The following is an 18,835-nucleotide window of genomic DNA, read 5'->3' on the forward strand; positions in this document are numbered from 1 at the left end:
CAATGGCATAATAATAATAATAATAATGCAAGAACACATTAAGATCAATTAACTATAAATTCTAATGAAAATTTAACACTTGAACTGGAGAATATCCAAAACAAATAAACAAAATAACAAATAAAATGAATAATAAAGTCTCTATAAACAAAACTATTCTTTTTTGTCATCCAGGTTTTGGTGGAAAGAGAGGAAAAATGATAAATAATTCAAATGGAAATGATTGAGTTTGTTTAAATTTATCATGAATTGATTTATTGAGTTTGACACATGTGGGTTAAGTGGTCCTCAGCCTGAAAATGTTTGAGAAACACTGCTCTAGTTTCTAGTGCACACTTTAAATAAGACAAAGTAACTTAAAAGTAACTTTTCAGGAAGAAATAGGAGTTTTTTTAAAAAGTAAATAATTCCCTAGTATTGATGTGTGTGTGCTGCTTCACCTGCAGCTGCAGCAAGTTGGAGCGGCGTCTCTGTGTAGTTCTCCGCCCCATCCTGCAGGGCTCCCTCCACATTGGCTCTGTTATCCAGCAGCAACTGTGGGAGAAATGGAGGAGGGAAACAAACAGGACAGGAGAGGGAAAACAAGCGAGGGAGACAAGGGGTGTTACATTTCGGTTTGGCGAGAGAAAAAGCCTCGGCCACTGGACAGATTCTGAATATGAATCACACTTCCAGCCTCGGCTTCTCGTTCAGTTCTGCTACTGATGTTGAGTTGAGGAGGAAGAATTTATTTTCCTGGAGACAAAACTCTGATTGTTGTCATAAATATTAATAACTTAAAGATCCTGGAGGCAACATCGTGCACAATAACTATTACTCCAATAAAAGATATCTTATACTAAGAGTGAAAAGACACTCTGCGTCCCTACGGCTGGCTTTTCAGCTCCGCTTCAGGAGTTTCCTACTTTTTAAATGTTGGGACATAATTTTACATCTAGTTAACGTCCCCTAAAAGGATAGCTCAGGTTTTTTCCAGCTGGGGTTTTGTGAAGTAGTTATCAGTAGTCAGCATCTCACTTGATCTAGAAAGAAGAGTTTGGGTGCGAAACCTTAATTTAACCCTTAATTTCAACACATGAAAACAAAAAAAAGTAACTAAACAATATAACAGCAAACATTACTTTAAAGATTTCGCTTTGGAAAATGAAGATATGCTGGCTGATACTTTAAAGCACTAGCTAATGCCACGTTTTACAACAACAATGTCACTGTATTTTAGAGCAGGAATGACATGTTTTTTGAAAAGTGTGCTAATTATTAGTACTGTTTTCAACCCCTTTTTCTCTGACACGTCTAATTAAAATCTAGTGCCCTCAGAAGGCACGCGATTAGCGCAAACATCACTTGTATGTGATTTAATCTCCACCAGACAGAGTAGGGATAATGTTGTGCTAAAGTTTGATTTAGAGTAAGATTATGAAGCTATCAACATCTCAGAAAAGTCTCCAATTTATTTTCTGAACATAGAAAAACTACACTCATCTCACCTAAAACCAAAACTAATCTATTTTTCTTACACAAAAAAATGCAAAATGGGATTTAAAACCAACACTGCACATCATGCTGAACACAGTCTTTCTACCATAAAACACGGTGGTGGCAGCGTCATGCTTTGGGGATGCTTTTCTTCAGCAGGGACAGTGAAGTTGTGTTAGAATGTCTTAATCACACTGCAAAAACACTTTGAATGCTTTAGATTAATCCCAGAAATATTCTAGAAAAAAAAAATGTGGAAATTTCTGAGTTTCAAAAGTTAAAAATTTTCAGTTTTTGGAAATGTTCTCAATTGAAAATGTTTGACTTTTGAAATTAGGAAACGTCCAGATTTTTCTGATATTAATGTCAAAATTTCTTAGATTAAAAAAAAAAAAAATCCTACCAAGTATTTGAGGTCTAGTTTCTAGTTCAAATATCTGAGCAAACTTGAAATTAGATAAAAGTAACTTACAGCTAAAGTAACTTTTCAGAGTTTAAAAAGTAAAAAATTAGCTCGAAAAAACTCAGAAATGTCTCAGAAAATTTCTAGAAAAATTTGGATATTTCTGAGTTTCAAAAGTTTAAAATTTTTGAGTTTCGGAAATTATCTGTATCGAAAATGTTTGACTTTTGAAGCTAAGAAATGTCCATGTTCTTTCTGAGATTAATCATAAAACTGTCATAAAATATAACAGTTAGGAGAATGAAGGAGCCTTTGTGAATGTTTATGACTGTTGTCATGAAGTGTCATTCAGTAAATAATGAAACTTTTAATGAAAAGATTTATTAAAACATTCATTAAAAGACATTTTTCTGTAAATAATGACATTTTTGTGCAAAGTTGCATTAAAATTTGCATTGAAAGTGTCAAGTTTGCATTAAAAGTGTAATTATAGCGCCGCAAAAACTCTTTGGAGAAAAAAAAAAGTGTATTTATTTACAGATGAAACTGTGTGACAACAGTTGTAAACATTTATGAAGACTCCAATACATTCCTGACTGCTGTTATGTCAAAGTAACAGCAGTCAGTCTTATGCACAACCCTTCAAAGAAAGTGTTATTCCTTTTGCACATTTTGTCAGGTTACAGCTTTGAATAAAAGTTAATATATTTTACTTGGATGTAGTAAATGGCAGAAGATAAATATGACAAATGTAGCCTGGTTCTTTTGAGGTATGTCTACCATCTTTTCTCAGTCAAACTGGATGAATAACATCTGTGAAGATCTAATATTTCAAGCCTTCTCTGAGATTCTTTACTAGATTTACGTTTGGGGTTTGCACTGCAAAAACACAAAATCTTACGAAGTATTTTTAGTCACACTTCTTCAAATAAAGTGTTAACGTTTAAGCACTGTACCGTGAAGCCGGATCCCTTTTATGTAAGATACTGTCTACAGATGACTACTCCGCAGAATCCCAATTGAACTATAAGCGCCAATTAATTCCTCTTCTAAAGCACAGCACAACAGGACCAAGGAAGGAGTAATAAAAGGACTTCAGGCATCACTACTATCATGATGCACAGTCATTATCAGTATTTTTTAGTACAAAGGTGAGGTCAGGGGTCCAGAGGTGAGAGGTCACAGGTCATTAACGTAACTACCTGCACGACAGGGACGTGTCCGTGCAACACGGCGAACGTGAGTGGCGTCGCCTGGCGCGTTTCGGGGTAAACTGAGGGGTGCTTGTTTACTGTGCTTGGCACCTGGGAAGTCATAGGTGAAGTTCAGGGAGAGAGATACACAGCTGTTATCACATTCAGAGCTCAGGGGGAGAGACGGGGGAGGAAGCAGTATGCAGGACAGGTGGAAGCAGGAAGAGGGCAAGATGGCGGGGCGAGATTTTCCTCTTGAGTTTTGCAGAAAATCTTGAGCAAGTTTAATCCTTCCTCTCATCTCAAATCCCCGCTCTAAGCTTGAGGAGCTACATCTGCCCGGACCCGGTTCTCTGTGTCGGTGTGGCTCCACCTCTTTGTGGAGTTTCGTCTCAACAACAAACGAAGCCAGAGAGACGACGTAACGGTGACGACAAACGCATGCAGGACTGGAGGTGACGACTCAGAAGCAAAGCGGAGGCGACGCTCTGCGGGTTTTTATTGCTGATTAAATGATCGAAATGATTTGCAAAAATCACCGGAAGGAAAAACAACTATTTGATGTGATGTCACATTTCATTTGGGCTCTGATGCTAAGCAGCAGTGGGACCGTTGGTGTTTTATTGTGTAATGATATGAATTATTAATGTCTTTATAATTACAGGCAGGAGGAGAAAAATCTGAGGCAGCGACTGCTGTATAAATAATTATATATATGTGTTTATCTATCCATGCAGGAGTATGTGAGTTGTGTTAACTTTTTAAAATTCTGATGAGTTTGGACTCCAGAATGTGCAATGTATTTAACAAAAACAGTTTAAATGATTCTGGATCATCGTTAAGGCTTCCTACTTATCTAATTAAAACCAAAACATAAAACAAAAAAAAAATCAGTCAGAGCATTGATGGTAACAAACTCTGCTCGCTATTACAGGCGAAAACGATTTCACAATGGCAACGAATTAAGAGAGGAAGAGAAGCGCACACGTCTCCACATTGCACCTATAAGCTAGTTGCTGGAACTCTGACACAGCAGAGTGAGAAAGATCCACTGAAAAAGGTTTTTATCACGCAGATTGTGGTAGATGTTTTCACGTTTTCACAGGCCCAGTCCAGCTTCTTCTCAGTGAAATGCTGGTTAGAAAGTTCTGAAACGCTCAATAGAGGAGCCATGTTGTGATGACTTCCTGAAGAGCAGGAGTTTTTAAAGAGACAGAGGCCCAATTTCAAGGTGATAAATTACATTAAATTTCTTTGACATTTGATATAGACAACATTTCTATAACAACTGAAGGTAACGTAGTTACTCTATTGTGCTTTAAAATGGAACTAAATAAATAATACTGACCCTTTAAGGAAAATTGTAAATAACCATCCAAACATCTTTAAGCCAATTAGTGATATTTGCTAAGCCACAGCAGAAAATAACTGCAACAGAGTTTTGATCTTTCAATCTGTTATAGACAATGTTAATTATCTCATACTTTCATATGCTAGGTGAAAAATGAAACCGATGGTGAAGGTGCAGAAACCTTTGTAAACATTCAAGCATTCAGTAGAAGCAGCTTTAGTAGGATGTTCATCATGAATGTGTCTCCTCCAAGAGACACACATTTAATCCAAATTAAGGAATTATTTTTTCAGTAATAAACTTCGGAATGATTTCAAACGGTTGTTATTTGCTTCTGAGTCACCACAGGGAAAAATCTAAAGAAGCCATCATTACTGTGGGCAGCGTTACATACACTCAGGAAAAACTGCAAAGAAAAAACAAGAAAATGCATGATTTAAGATTGCAAAGCTGCTATTTTACTGTCTTATTTCAACTTAACAAATACGTGCAATAAAGTTCATGCGGTACTTGGCAGCGAGTTACACAGAGTGCACCTGGTTGTGTAACAGTGGTGTATTATTGATGCGCCATAAAGCAAACTGCTGTTGGATAGCTGCGGCGTGAAGCGAAATGAAGTGACGGGCAGAGCGGAGGGACTATCAGCGGATTATTATTCAGGATCGGTGGGAAGAGAAACCGACAAACGATAATCGTTTGTTATCAGTGCACTTTGTGTAACGAGCAGAGAGCGAGCAGGTGAGACAGAAACAGCAGAGGTAAGGGAGGGGAGAGGGGACAAAGTTCTCACAGAAACAAAGGTGAATGAAACATTAAACTGGGACAGAAACATTGTGATGTGTCGGAGAGATTGAACTCTGACCTCGCTGTTGATATCGGCGCCAGCGTCCAGCAGCATCTGGACCATGGCCTCGTCGCCGCGCACGCAGGCGTACATGAGAGGCGTCATCCCCTGCAGGAAGCACAAGATGGCCGCATCAGAGATTCATGATGTGTTTGCTTTACTTAAATAAAATAAACACGTTTTCTTGTTTTTAAGGAAATTTGAGGTTCTCTGGTAGATCTGAAGTTTTTCACTTCTCTTTTCTGGGTTCAGTGAAGTATGTAAATATATTCACTGTAAACAACTCAGGATGTGAAAACCGGGCAGAGCTGCAGGAAACCCGGCAACTGGGAAACGCCAACTTCCTGTCATCACAGGAAACCCTTCCTTCATCCAAATGACCGATTATTTATCCATCCATCCACCTTTCCTAAGATCTATCCAATTTTTATCCATTTATCTGCTTTTTCTACCATCCGTCCATCCATAGATCAGTAAATTGTTCTTTTTCTTTTTGTATTTTATAGAAAGTTGAATTTCGAACTACATCGTTCAGTTTATCCAGAGAGTGGAGGTAAATATCAAATCTGAACCTGATACTGCAGCACTTCTCTTCGTTCCACTGTTGAGTCAATATCCCACTTTTACTGCATCAGATGCATTTATGAATTTCCACCTCCATCAGTCAGTGAAGGTATCTGTGATTCCTAGTGGCGATCAGTAGAAGCTAATGCGGCTTTCAGATTTTTAAGCTACAATCAATCAATCAATCAAATTTTATTTGTATAGCACATTTCAGCATCAAGGCATTTCAGATTAGATCCACAAGTCAACCTTCCACTCCGATGCTTTGGATCATCCACTTTTTGAGAGTTTATTTTTCAACACAGAAAATCAGCACATTTCAGTGTATTTCATTGGTAATTTATATCATAGAACACCACATTTGTGGAGAAAAGGAAGAAACTGATGCATGGTTTTTACCTTTTCTAGTAAAATATAAGTCACCTAATTATTGAACCTCCTGTGTGAGTAACATTAATTATTTGTTGTGAACACACACAAGGTGGAGTACAGTCCAAAGGGTTGTCTTAGTATTTAGCTGTGTCTGAAACACAGCAGTACGAAAATCATTTATTGGTTAAAAATATACAAAATTCAAATTTAATTTGTAACCCTGATTTTATATTGTGAAAAAGGCGCGGGACGTCAGAGAGCTGAGCAGATAAGGAATTTTCCAATATTTAGCTTTATGTAAAAAATAAAAATATCAATTGCTGTTCAAAAGCACACATCTTGACAAAATTTCAAAGTCTTCTTTGAGCATTAGCAACATAAATAAAAATAATGATATTGAAAATTAGTTTCATTCTTTAAAGCAGCAGTATATAACTTGTATAAAAAGTATTTTTTTTTACATATTTGTTGAAGCTGTCAGCATGTTGTGACAGTTTATTATGAAACAACTCCTCTGCCTTCTTCCAGCGTTATCTAGAAACAACCAATCAGAGTAAGGAGGCAGGTCTTAGTGCTGTCAATCACCCTCCTCTCCTCTCTGCTCTGTGCTACGCTGCAGCTAGCAGAGCCTGTTGTGAATGCTAAGGCTTGTTAGCATGATTTTACTGTAACATTATGTTGTTTCTCTGCCATTAGTATATTTAGCAGCGAGTACATGAGGTTGACTGACAGCCTCAAGACCCTCCTCCTGACTCTGATTGGTTGTTTTTGGTCATTTCTTCGATAATAGCTGTCACAACAAAGTGACAATTTTAACAAATATTTTAAAAACCATGTACCCATTTTCTGTTCACCCTTGTCCCTAATGAGGTCGGGAGGGTTGCCGGTGCCTATCTCCAGCTACGTTCTGGGCGAGAGGCGGGGTACACCCTGGACAGGTCACCAGTCTGTCGCAGCACAACACAGAGACACACAGGACAAACAACCATGCACACACACACACCTAGGGAGAATTTAGAGAGACCAATTAACCTGACAGTCATGTTTTTGGACTGTGGGAGGAAGCCGGAGGACCCGGACAGAACCCACGCATGCACAGGGAGAACATGCAAACTCCATGCAGAAAGACCCCGGGACGGGAATCGAACCCAGGACCTTCTTGCTGCAAGGCAACAGTGCTACCAACTGCGCCACTGTGCAGCCCATATTTAAAAAAAACAAAACAAAAAAAACCATAAAAAACATTTTTTTAAATAAAAGTTACACCCCGCAGCATTGAAAGGGCATGAATAGTTTTTGTGAGACACTGTAATTTGCATTAAATTACAGTTTTATACCCGTGTAATTCTCTCTCAACCACATGAGAGACCACAAGATGTAAAAAGAGCAATAAAGTAAAAGCTGTGGCTCGCCTTCGTATCTGAACTCATCATGGCGGCCATCGGCGTCCATAACGGCCTCCTGATTAAGTAGATCAGTTTTCCAGGAAATACTAAAGACTGAATCACCACAGAGGGATACGAGTCTCTGACATAAAGTGCTGCAGCGGGTTACGAGTGGCTCATAAAAAGCCTCTGTTGAACATAATGGCCCGAGTCAGACATATGATTGAAGTCGGCTATTGAAAACCTGTTGAAAACACTTCAGCACCTCTGATGAACGGAAACAACTCTCTGCCTTGCTTATAGTAAAGTTTTCATCCTCTTTCTTTCTGAGCTCAGAGAATAATGTGTGTGGGCAGGAAAGCCTGCATGTGGTTGCAGTGCAAAAACAAAAAATTCAAGTAATTTTGGTCTAGTTTCAAGTGCAAATATCTTAGTAACCTTGAAAGTAAACAAAACAAACTTACAAGTAACTTTTCAGCAAGATATAAGACTCAATGATTCCTCAATATTGGTAAAAAGACTGGAATTAAACTGGAATTTCAGAATTATTCCATGTTTTGAAATGATTTCAAGTTTTTTGTGAGAAAAGGAGGGAATCACCATGGCAATCAGTGACATCACTTAGTAGTTTCTCCTTAATATTAACTCTTCACAACCAAAAGACGGGTTCCTCACTTATTACATTGGCAGATGAAATTTTACCCATGTTATAAGTATAAACATGAGTGAACTAATAATAAAGACCTTATTTTGATAAGTTAGAACACTGCAAAAACACAAAATCTAACCAAGTGTTTTAGTCTATTCCAATGAAAATATCTTAGTACACTTAAAATAGTAGTAAAAGTAACTTTTCTGGAAGATGTATATGAGCTTGTTTTAAGTAAATAATTACTTAATATTCATAAAAAAGTTCTAACTCCATTGGCAGATTATTCAATTTATAACATGGGAAAAATGTGTTGTTGTAAGTAAATTAATCTGCCAAATGGAACGAGAATGATTTCATTAATATTGAGAAATTATTGTATCAAAACATGTACCTAGATCTTGTAAGTTAGTTTTGCCTTATTTCAACTGTACTAAGATAGTTGCACTAAAAGAAAGACCAAAAATCTGTAAGATTTTCTGTTTTTGCAGTGTGCTTTTGATCATCTGCAGGACATAAATTGAGGATGAAAAGGTCTTTCTGTTTTATAGAGGGTCATTTAGAGCAAAAATGACCTAACTGAACATAAAGTAGTAAGTAATGATTTAAACATAATTACCTGATTGAACCACCTCTTTTCTATAAATGTAATTATTGGTTTTCTTTTTTTATCAGTAGTTCAAATAGATTGAGAATGAGTCATATGTTTAATTTTACCAACTGCTAACTGGGAGCCATTGCTTTGTAGTTTGTTTAGGGTTATTTATTGTATTTTATTTAATGTATAGAGGCAGAAGCTGCTGGACTGATGTTAACCACCAACTTGATTTCCTCTTTTGTTAGAATAAATGCAGTGAACCGGAATGTGTCTGTTGTAAAGTCAACCTACTGGACCTGAGATGAACATACAGCTCTGGAAAAAATTAATAGACCACTTAAAATTATCTGGTTCTCTGACTTTGTTTCTTTTTATAGGTTTATGTTTGAGTAATATGAACATTGTTCTTTTATTCTATGAACTACTGACAACATGTTTCTGAAATTTCAAGCAAAAATTTCGTATTTACTTGCAGAAAATGAGAAACTGTCAAAATAACAAAAAAGATGCAGTGATTTCAGACCTCAAATAATGCAAAGAAAACAAGTTCATACTCATTTAGAGACAACAATACTAATGTTTTAACTCAGGAAGAGTTCAGAAATCAATATTTGGTGGAATAACCAGGAGGTTTTCAATGGGATGCAGTGCAGTGGGCTCTTAAGGGTTATCTGTGTGTGTGTGTGTGTGTTGAGTGTCACACCTGTTCGCTCATGCTGTTAATCCCGTCGGGCCCCAGCAGGTTGACGGCCTGCTTGACCAGATCCGTCCGGCCGCAGTTGAGCATCCTGAAGCCCAGATCCTGCAGGAACTTGGCCTCGGTGGAGGCTGCGTCCAGCTTCCGGGTGGCGCAGAAACAATCTTCGGCTCTGCAGATGGAAGCGGCAGATACATTATCGTGACTAAGTGGGGGCTTATCTCAGAAATGGATTTGGGGAATCAGTGGGCATTCATTTCCCCAAAGGACGCCGGGAGAGAGCGGGAATGATTATTGCTCAGCTTTTCCCGGCTTAAACCAGAACCGAGTCTATACGCATCGAGCTGTTTACACTCAGAGACGATTCACTCATATCGGAGCGTGAGAGCTCAGTCTTCTGCCTCCTCCAGGTGAGGCTTCTGCTGCGACTCGTTTTCTCTCTCTAATGACTCTTAATTGACGCTGCGAACAGCTGCTGCTGATCCGGTTCTCAACAGGGTCGCAGGGAAACCTCTTCACAATATTATTCTGATTCTAACTGACAATTATATGTGGCATTTTGAAAAGAGATGCTAATTGATAAACACCTTCGCTGTTCTGTTTGTTTCATCTCTACAAATGTTTGAAGTGGGAGGACTGTTAACCCATGACTCCGTGATAAAATCCTTAAAATTATTGATGTTGCATGAGACAAAAGCTTAGCAGATTCTTTCTTTTCTGTCTGTGAACTGTAACACAGAGATGTGTTTGTGAGAAAATGTTTTTAAAATAGCAACTGCAACTTAGATGAAGCAAAAAAGGCTGCTGGTCCAACTAAAAAAAAAATAAAGTAATTACATTATTATCCCCATTTGTGCATTAAAACTTGACCAGCAGGCAGGGTTTATGTTGCCATCTGTATTAGTTGTTTTTACTACTTTTTAAGATAAAAGGGATTCTGAATAAAAAACAACAAGACTTGTTCTTTTTTTGCAAAGTTTCACACGATAAATTAAACTATTTTTCTACTGTTTTGTCTTTATTTAGTAACCAAACCGAAACTAAAGAGTCATTTATAAAACTATTGTGTGAATTGTTTCTTGTGTTACGGTGTGAGGCTAAAACCAACAGGAAAGCAAATAACCTTGAAAAAAATAATTTAATTCACTGATTAAATTTTTATAAATCTATACGCTGATGATATTCGGCTGATGCTGCGTTCACACCAAACGCGATTTGAGAGTCAGGCGCTTCTGGTTTACATTCAAAGTCTGTGTGGAGACGCCCTGTGTCGCGTTTTGTGTGTGCAGCACAATTTGAAGTGTTTCAAGCGTTTGACGGGCGTCAAGGCGTTCAACGCTGGAGTTGGAGAATCTGAACTTTCGCCGTTCGATGTGAGGAATCAACCAATAGAGAGACTCAGCTATGACTCTCTGGTGCGTTTTCCAACGTAATCTCAGAAAAAAAAAAAAACTGTGGAGGTAATTGGGATAAAGTAATTGTGGCTGTTTGCTTTCGTTCTATAATCTACGAACAATCACAGTTACGACTACAGAGACAGGAGTAGAAAGGATCAGCAAGGAAGTTGGGATGTCGGATAAGTTACAACTTTTACTATTTGAAAATATTTCCCAGCATTTGAGCTATCCGAGTAAGTCCAGCAAAAACGTTGAATGACGTTAAAAAAACATATTTATTTAGACGAAACATGCAGAAGACGGTGGAAGAGTTTGCGGTTCACGTATGAGAGTCCAAAGAGTTTCCTCTCAACGCTCGCCTGGACGTGTTCGGTGTGAACGCAGCGTGAGAAATCTAATCAGTTTTTAACCAAAACCAGTGAGAAATTTGCACAAAGAGTAAGGAATCAAAGCCCGTATGGTATATTTGGGCTTTCTTTTTGCTAGTCGCTCGTTCTTACTTTATCTGCCGCGGCTCACAGTCCACCCCGGGTAGCAGCAGCCTGGCGGCCTGTCTCACGTCATCGCTGTCGACAGAGAAGCTCCGTCTGTGTTCGGTGTGGGCGACTGCCACCCGGATCCACTCCATCAGCGGAGGCAGAACCAAGAACGGCCTGCAGAGCAGAACAGAGTTCAGCAATGATTAGCATCAGTCATTTTAAAGTCAGATTACATTAAATTTGATGAGGGTAATGATTTGTTCAGCAGCACGGTGTGAGTAAGTTACACTTGTTATACAATTCCAATGTAAAAATATTAATAATTTACACCATTAGCTAAAATCCCAGCCCGGCTTAAACAGTTAATAGAGACGTTGGTTCCATTTGAGGCTCAAACTAAACTAATTAAAGATGTCCTTATAGATATTAGAGAGGCTGCAACACAAAATCAATACTTAAAATTGATTACAGGGACAATTCAGAGCTGAAAGAGATCTAGAAGTGGCAACCTTTCTAAGTGCTGTTATTACCCTCATTTATCACAAAGAGCAATGGTCTGCCTGACTGATAAATGATATGCGCATTCTTCATAATTTATTATAAAAGTGTGTTTTTTAGATTAATCAATCTAAAAATAACCCCCACGGTGCTCTGCAGAGTCATTTTATCTGATGCAGGATAAAACCAGGGTGCATCAAAAAGGGAAAGAATTTAAACTATTTCACCTCTTTAAAAATAACAGTGATGGATGAAAGCAAAGCAATAGTGTAAATTAAAGTATTTACAGTTTTTATTCTGTAAAAAAAAATATGAAGGAATCAGTTCTTTATCACCTTTCACTTTAAATTCACTTGGTTTGAAAAATTTCCTCGTTTAAAGTTTGCCGTCTTCATTTCATTTAGGCACATTTTTGTACCACTTTGATGGATGCCAATTTTTTTTAATGAAGATTTTTGCTTTTTTACTTTTTATTAGTTTATCTATAGCGATAGAACACTTTAGTCATGTTTAAACAGCTTTTTAAACCCAATTATGAATCATTTATTCACACTTATAATAATAATAAAAATCATCTTTATATTCATATGTAACGTTATTGCTTGTTAGCTCCATTTTGCATAAATCCTACTTAATTTTAATTTGCTGTACATTTTCATGTCAGTATTCAATAAACTTTTGTAATTATGCAACTTTCAGATTTATCTGACCTTCAGAAACAATATTCACATTTAATTACAGATAGTAAAACTTTAAAGTTGTGCAATATGATAAATTAAACCACATAACTCTAATCTTATCTATCAAAGAGTTATCACTGTAATGACATTTAATAATTAAGCATACACTGTCTAGTCTACACTTTAATATATATATTTTAAATAAATCTTTGAACACTCTGCAGTTCTTTTGCAAATGTAACCTTGCTTCTGTCATTTAGTTTCAACTGAACTTTTTCATCCTATTTAATCACATTGCTTGTCATCCTGCAGATTTATTCAGGTTCTTGCTGCTCGTCTCCAAGCTTTCAGTTGAATGCTAAACAGAGTTTTGTCTCAGAGGAATGGAAACTCTGCTGACGTGTCACTCCGCCTTGACATTCCTCACGTTCCCCAGGGTCGTCTGGATGGAGTTTCAGCGTTTCTCAGCGAGGAAGAAAGCGAGAAAGACGTTGAGATATCTGTCCGTCAAGAAGCTGCAGGCTTTGGCAAGTGTCAGCGCTGACCAGCCCACGCAGCTGGAGCAAATATCTTCAGCAGGAAAGTAGAAATGTAGGTTTTTATTGTGAGCCTGTACTCAACTTGTCTGGAAGGTTAAAAGTACAAATGCAAAAATCGCCTCAGTTGCCAGAAGTCACATTCTGCAGAGTCTAATAAATCTCAAGCTGTTAAAAATCTTATTTCACTCAGGGGTGTTAAAGATGAGACTCAGCTAAAAGTTTCAGAACTAGAAATCAACACCTCTGTCCCACACTGTTAATTGTAACTTCGTATTTAATTGAAGGAGATGAGTGGACACAACTTGACTTTGGTCAAAGTTTAGTTAAACTCAATTAAACGACGATGTGTTAGGAACAAGAGGAGTAAATGTTCACCAAAGAACTCAGAGATTTTGAGATTAATCTAAGAAAATGTCTGAGTTTGAAAAGTCCTAATTTGCTAGAAAAAAATTTGGAAATTTTGAGATAAGGCGTAGAACGTTTTGAGAAAGAAACTTGGAAATTTCTGAAATTTTTTTCTAGCAAATTTTTGACTTTTAACACTAAGAAATTTCCTTTTTTTAATTTAATTCCTGAGATTATTCTAAAAACATCAAAGTTTTTTCTAGCAAATTTTCAACTTTTGACAATCAGAAATGTTCTATTTTTTCCATTTAATTCCTGCGGTCCATCTAAAAATATCAGAATTCTTTTGTAGCAAATTATTGACTTTTGACATTCAAAAATCTCCTAATTTTTCTATTTAATTTCTGAGATTAGTCTAAAAATATCTGAGTTTTCTCTAGAAATTTTTGATGTTAGTTAAACTCAATTAAACGACAATGTGTTAGGAACAAGAGGAGTAAATGTTCACCAAGGAACATTTACTCTTTGGTGAGTAAATGTTCACCAGAATATATTGATAGAAATTTTTATAAATTTCTATAAAGACTAAATAGAAATTTATGTAAACTAAATAAACTTCTATTTAGTTTACAAGATTAATTTAAAGGTATCTGAGGCTTTTACAGCAACTTTTTTTTACTTTTGACATTCATAAATTTCCATATTTCTTCCATTTAATTCCTGAGATTAATCTAAAAACACCAGAGGTTGTTTTTTTTAAGCAGATTTTTGACTTTTCAATCAGAAACTTGTTTATTCTAGAAAATTTCTAAGATTTTCTAGAGAAAATCTTAGAAATCTTCTTTCAGTGAATTTTGTGGTGTATAGTGAGCAATAAAGTTAATAAATTAAGTGGATTTAACTTGTGTTTTCACATAGTTACAATACATTAAATAAAAACCAAACATTTTAAGTTACGTCAGCATTGTCTTTCTGTATTGGCCGACATTAAACATCAAATATCTGCATCGTTTTGGAAATAAAAAGAGTGTGTCGGTGCAGCCCTGCTGTTACACCATCTCTCATTAATCTCTCAATAAACCTTCATAAACCAGGATTCAAACATCACCTCTCGGTTTGTAGGGTGACTTTGGATGGCTCCACGTTGGGGTTCTCCCACTCCATCTGTGGGCAGTGCATGAAGTAACAGAGGGTGTAGAGCGCTTCGGGTTCCCAGTGGACCGTGGAGCTGCTCTTCTGGTGGACCGGCGTCCCGTTGCTCGGGTTCTTGATGTGTAACGGCTGGAGGTGATGCATGGCCCGGGAAACCAAATCACCTGAAAAACATTATAAAAATCAGCATCATTGATTAAAACTGAGCTGTAAATCGGAGGTTTAGTTGACGTAAAAAGGAAATGCGTTCCTCTGACACACAAAGCCCGTCTACTGATTAAGCTACCATATGCCCACGATGTCTTGAGTGGTAAATTGTTGTCTTAAAAGCCATCCTACACACATAATCTCTGATTTTCTCCTTTGTTCAGTTTCAGTTTCATTCAGTTCATTTATTCAGGGTCAGTGACGAGCAGAAATATTTCACTTAATAACCAGCACAGCTAAAATCGTCCAATGTTGATTTAGAGTATCTCTAACTGACCGAGTGGAGAATTTAGGTAAGTTTTGTTAAAGTGGTGATTCAGATTGGGAAAACTTAACTAATCCCACTGGGCAACACTTTTACAGCCCTTCAGGTGTAGCTCTGAAAAACCAAAATATCTCAGTTTAATCATCTAAACTTGCATTTCTGAGAGTGTACAAGACAAACAAGATGAATTGAGCAGATTTATTTTAATTATTGACACTTTTTTTTTTTTTTTACCAACTATAACATCAGGAAAAAGTGGTGAAGATTAATAAAATATATACAGAAGGCAAAATTATGGAAAAACATCATTAAAAAAAATCAAGAATCAATGTTTTAACAGGTGTTTACTGTTCGAACAGCTGTAAATGAGCAAAATGTATATGTATTTTAATTAAAGTGGGTTTAAAAATGTAATTTATGCAAAGATGCAGCACCATTTTTATCCAAGAAGAGCAACATATCTCCAAAAATAACAGGGATTATCATTTAATCCTAAAAGGTAGGGGTGTCAAACTCATTTTCATTTTGGGTTAAATAAAAAATCTGAATGTTCTTGTGCCAGAATATATTGATAAAACCAATTAAACTGTAAAAATCTCAATAAATGGCTGTTCCTACGGGATTCTGTGATTGCTTTTGCGTTTTCCTGGATCTAAACTACAGATTCTGTGGTGCTAATTAAGAAATGTTTATAAGTAATTTCTACAATATTTGCGCTGATGCATGACATTAAATGTGACTTTGACCAATTTTGAGAGAAATTTGAGACAAAATCAGAAAAAAAATGTGGAGATTTGTTGATTTTGTGTGAATTTTGCAGATTTGTGAAAACTTGAAGAATTTATTGACTTAATTTGGGCCACATAAAAAGCTACAGCGGGCCAGATTTGGCCCCCAGGCCTCGAGTTTGACACGCGCAATCACAGAGTTTGAATACAGATTTTTTTGTCAGCATGATATTTTGTTCGTTGCTTGAAGCATGATCTAATTCCAGCTGTTTGTGGGCAGCAGGAGTGACGAATGAGGAGAAAAATATTTTAAAAAGCGGATTTCAGAGGAGGTGTGAAATTCAACTTTTAAAATTCGCCACATCCACGTAGCAGATATTTAGCCCTGACATTCAGGGAGGCATAATGATCAGATTTACAGCGTTCACAGCTGTGGATCGATCAGGTCATTAGTGATGCATTTAAGAATAACGATTAAATGGCTGTAAGAGGGAAAATATTGCAGAGTCAGGCTGCAGGGTTTATTTCACAGATAAATTTATTCCTCTGTTGATCTAATTATTCATTCAGTTTACTGGAAGATCGGAGCTTTGTGTTTCTGTAAGGAATATAAACAAGGAGAAGAAAAAATGCATTATTTTGATTGATGAGGGATTTGAAATGTAATAGAAGTGTGAAAAATGAAGAAAAACAACTCTGAGAGGAATTGTTATCACTCTGTTGAACTATGGGAATCCATTAAGGACAAAACTTGCATGCTGCGTGCTTAATAGTCAAGAAGGAGTAACAGATTTATAACCTTTAAGGAGGCAAAACTTATAGCTGAAATGTGAATTTTGAAGGTGGAACATCCTGCTATCCGAGGAATAAAAAGAGTAAACAGGAGACTGCAGCTTCAAGAACTGACAAGACTCCCGAGGGGTTTGGAAAACACACCACACAATTGCTTCTTAAATAAATAATAAAAAAACCAACAACAACTAAAATAAGAGACACAACACAAGCAGTAAAAACCGCAGCCGTCCCTTTTAGCTACAACCTGGAGAGAGTCAAAGACGATAAACAAGATTTCTTTGGCTTCATTAATTGTTTCTGTGACTTTGATTTTGTCAGTAGGACGACGTTTGCTCCCATCTTCTCTGCTGTAATTATCCAAGCAACACTCCTGTGGGGTTCATGCTTCAGCTCATCTGAATTAATCACAGGGGACAGCTTACTGCCTTCGTTTCTCCAAGCCAACTCCTACTTGAGTCGGAAGGACTCAGAACCGGGAAACCTTTCTTCCCTTTGTCCTGTAAAAATGCTTAAAAGGGGGCGTGCCGTGGTGGCGGAGGGGTTAGCGCGACCCACATTCAGAGGCGACATGCGCGGCTGTCGCGGGTTCGACTCCCGGACCCGACGACGTTTATCGCATGTCTTCCCCCCTCTCCTTCCCCCTTTCCTGTCAGCCTACTTTGAAAAAAGGGACACTAGAGCCCACAAAAAAAGGCCCCTTGCGGGGCGATTAAAAAAAAAAAAAAGCTTAAAAGGAGAAACTATTGCTGCAACAACTCATGAAAACATCAACTGTGGACTTAGCTCGTCTTCTTCAATTGTCATAGTCAGATATAGTGTAGAAAACTCAGTAAAATTTAAATATAACTTCAAAAACAAAAGTTTATATATGTGATATTGATTATGGAAGGTGCTTTGAGCCAACATTTTCACACCAAGTTCACAAAAATACCTCTTCCACACTAATATTTGGTTGTCAGTAAAGCTAATGCTAACAACAAACAGCAAAAGTTGTAAGTTTTGTTGACTCTGAGGTAGATAAATCCTAAAACTAGTACATGACGGCAAGCTAACAGTGTGTTAGCATTCAATGTAACGCTAACAATAAACTCTTAACTGTAACATTTGCAAAAAACAATGTCTGCTGATATAAGGTAATCACTAAAGAGTGATTAATGATACCAAGATCACAATCCAAAAACTATTTATATTTATAGTCAAACTTGAACAGGAAAATTATTTAAAATTGAATAAATTTTAAATCAGTTTTACAATAAAAATATTTAACAAATCATTTATTTACTGGACAACTTGTTAAACCAGTGGAAAAACACTCCTTTCAGGCTCCTGGTGCCGACAACATACATGCATGTAGTCGGCACCAGGAGCCTGAACAGGATCGATCGATCGATCCATCCATCCATCCATCCATCCATCCATCCATCCATCCATCCATCCATCCATCCATCGATCCATCCATCCATCCATCCATCCATCCATCCATCCATCCATCCATCCATCCATCCATCCATCCATCCATCCATCCATCCATCCATCCATCTTCTTCCGCTTATCCGGGGTCGGGTCGCGGGGGTAGCAGCTTCAGAAGGGAGGCCCAGACTTCCCTCTCTCCAGCCACTTCTTCCAGCTCCTCCGGGGGAATCCCGAGGCGTTACCAGGCCAGCCAAGAGACATAGTCCCTCCAGGGTGTCCTGGGTCTTCCTCGGTTCTTCCTCCCGGTGGGACGTGGCCGGAACACCTCACCAGGGAGGCGTCCAGGAGGCATCCTGACCAGATGCCCGAGCCTCAACTGGCTCCTCTCCATGTGAAGGAGCAGCGGCTCTACTCTGAGTCCCTCCCGGATGACTGAGCTTCTCAGCCCAGACACCCTGCGGAGGAAACCCATTTCGGCCACTTGTATCCGAGATCTTGTTCTTTCGGTCATGACCCAAAGCTCATGACCATAGATGAGGGTGGGAACGTAGATCGACCGGTAAATCGAGAGCTTCGCTTTTTGGCTCAGCTCTCTCTTCACCATGACGGACCGGTACAGCGCCCGCTTGACAGCAGACGCTGCGCCAATCCGCCTGTCGATCTCCCGCTCCCTTCTTCCCCCATTCGTGAACAAGATCCCGAGATACTTGAACTCCTCCACTTGGGGCAGGACAAACCCCCTGACCCGGAGAAGGCACTCTACCCTTCTCTGGCCCCAAATATCCCATTCGGAAATTAAAATATC

The 18,835-nt window shown here is 37.9% G+C and overlaps 1 protein-coding gene across 2 annotated transcripts in view; it reads right to left on the bottom strand.

The window, feature by feature from the left end:
* LOC116737002 (ankyrin repeat and BTB/POZ domain-containing protein BTBD11-A) overlaps window positions 1-18,835 on the bottom strand; it is a 183,185-nt gene that overhangs the window by 15,754 nt on the left and 148,596 nt on the right. Inside the window, exons 3-8 of one of the 2 annotated variants that reach the window (XM_032589938.1) lie at window positions 14,579-14,786; window positions 11,430-11,582; window positions 9,539-9,704; window positions 5,286-5,375; window positions 3,082-3,183; window positions 441-534 (exon numbers count right to left, since the gene is read on the bottom strand). In XM_032589938.1, the coding sequence (XP_032445829.1) occupies window positions 441-534; window positions 3,082-3,183; window positions 5,286-5,375; window positions 9,539-9,704; window positions 11,430-11,582; window positions 14,579-14,786 (813 nt within the window). The remainder of the gene's footprint in view (window positions 1-440; window positions 535-3,081; window positions 3,184-5,285; window positions 5,376-9,538; window positions 9,705-11,429; window positions 11,583-14,578; window positions 14,787-18,835) is intronic. The other variant, XM_032589939.1, reaches the window with a different exon arrangement.

This window comes from Xiphophorus hellerii, chromosome 17, assembly GCF_003331165.1.
Source record: "Xiphophorus hellerii strain 12219 chromosome 17, Xiphophorus_hellerii-4.1, whole genome shotgun sequence".
Classification (NCBI taxonomy): domain Eukaryota; kingdom Metazoa; phylum Chordata; class Actinopteri; order Cyprinodontiformes; family Poeciliidae; genus Xiphophorus; species Xiphophorus hellerii.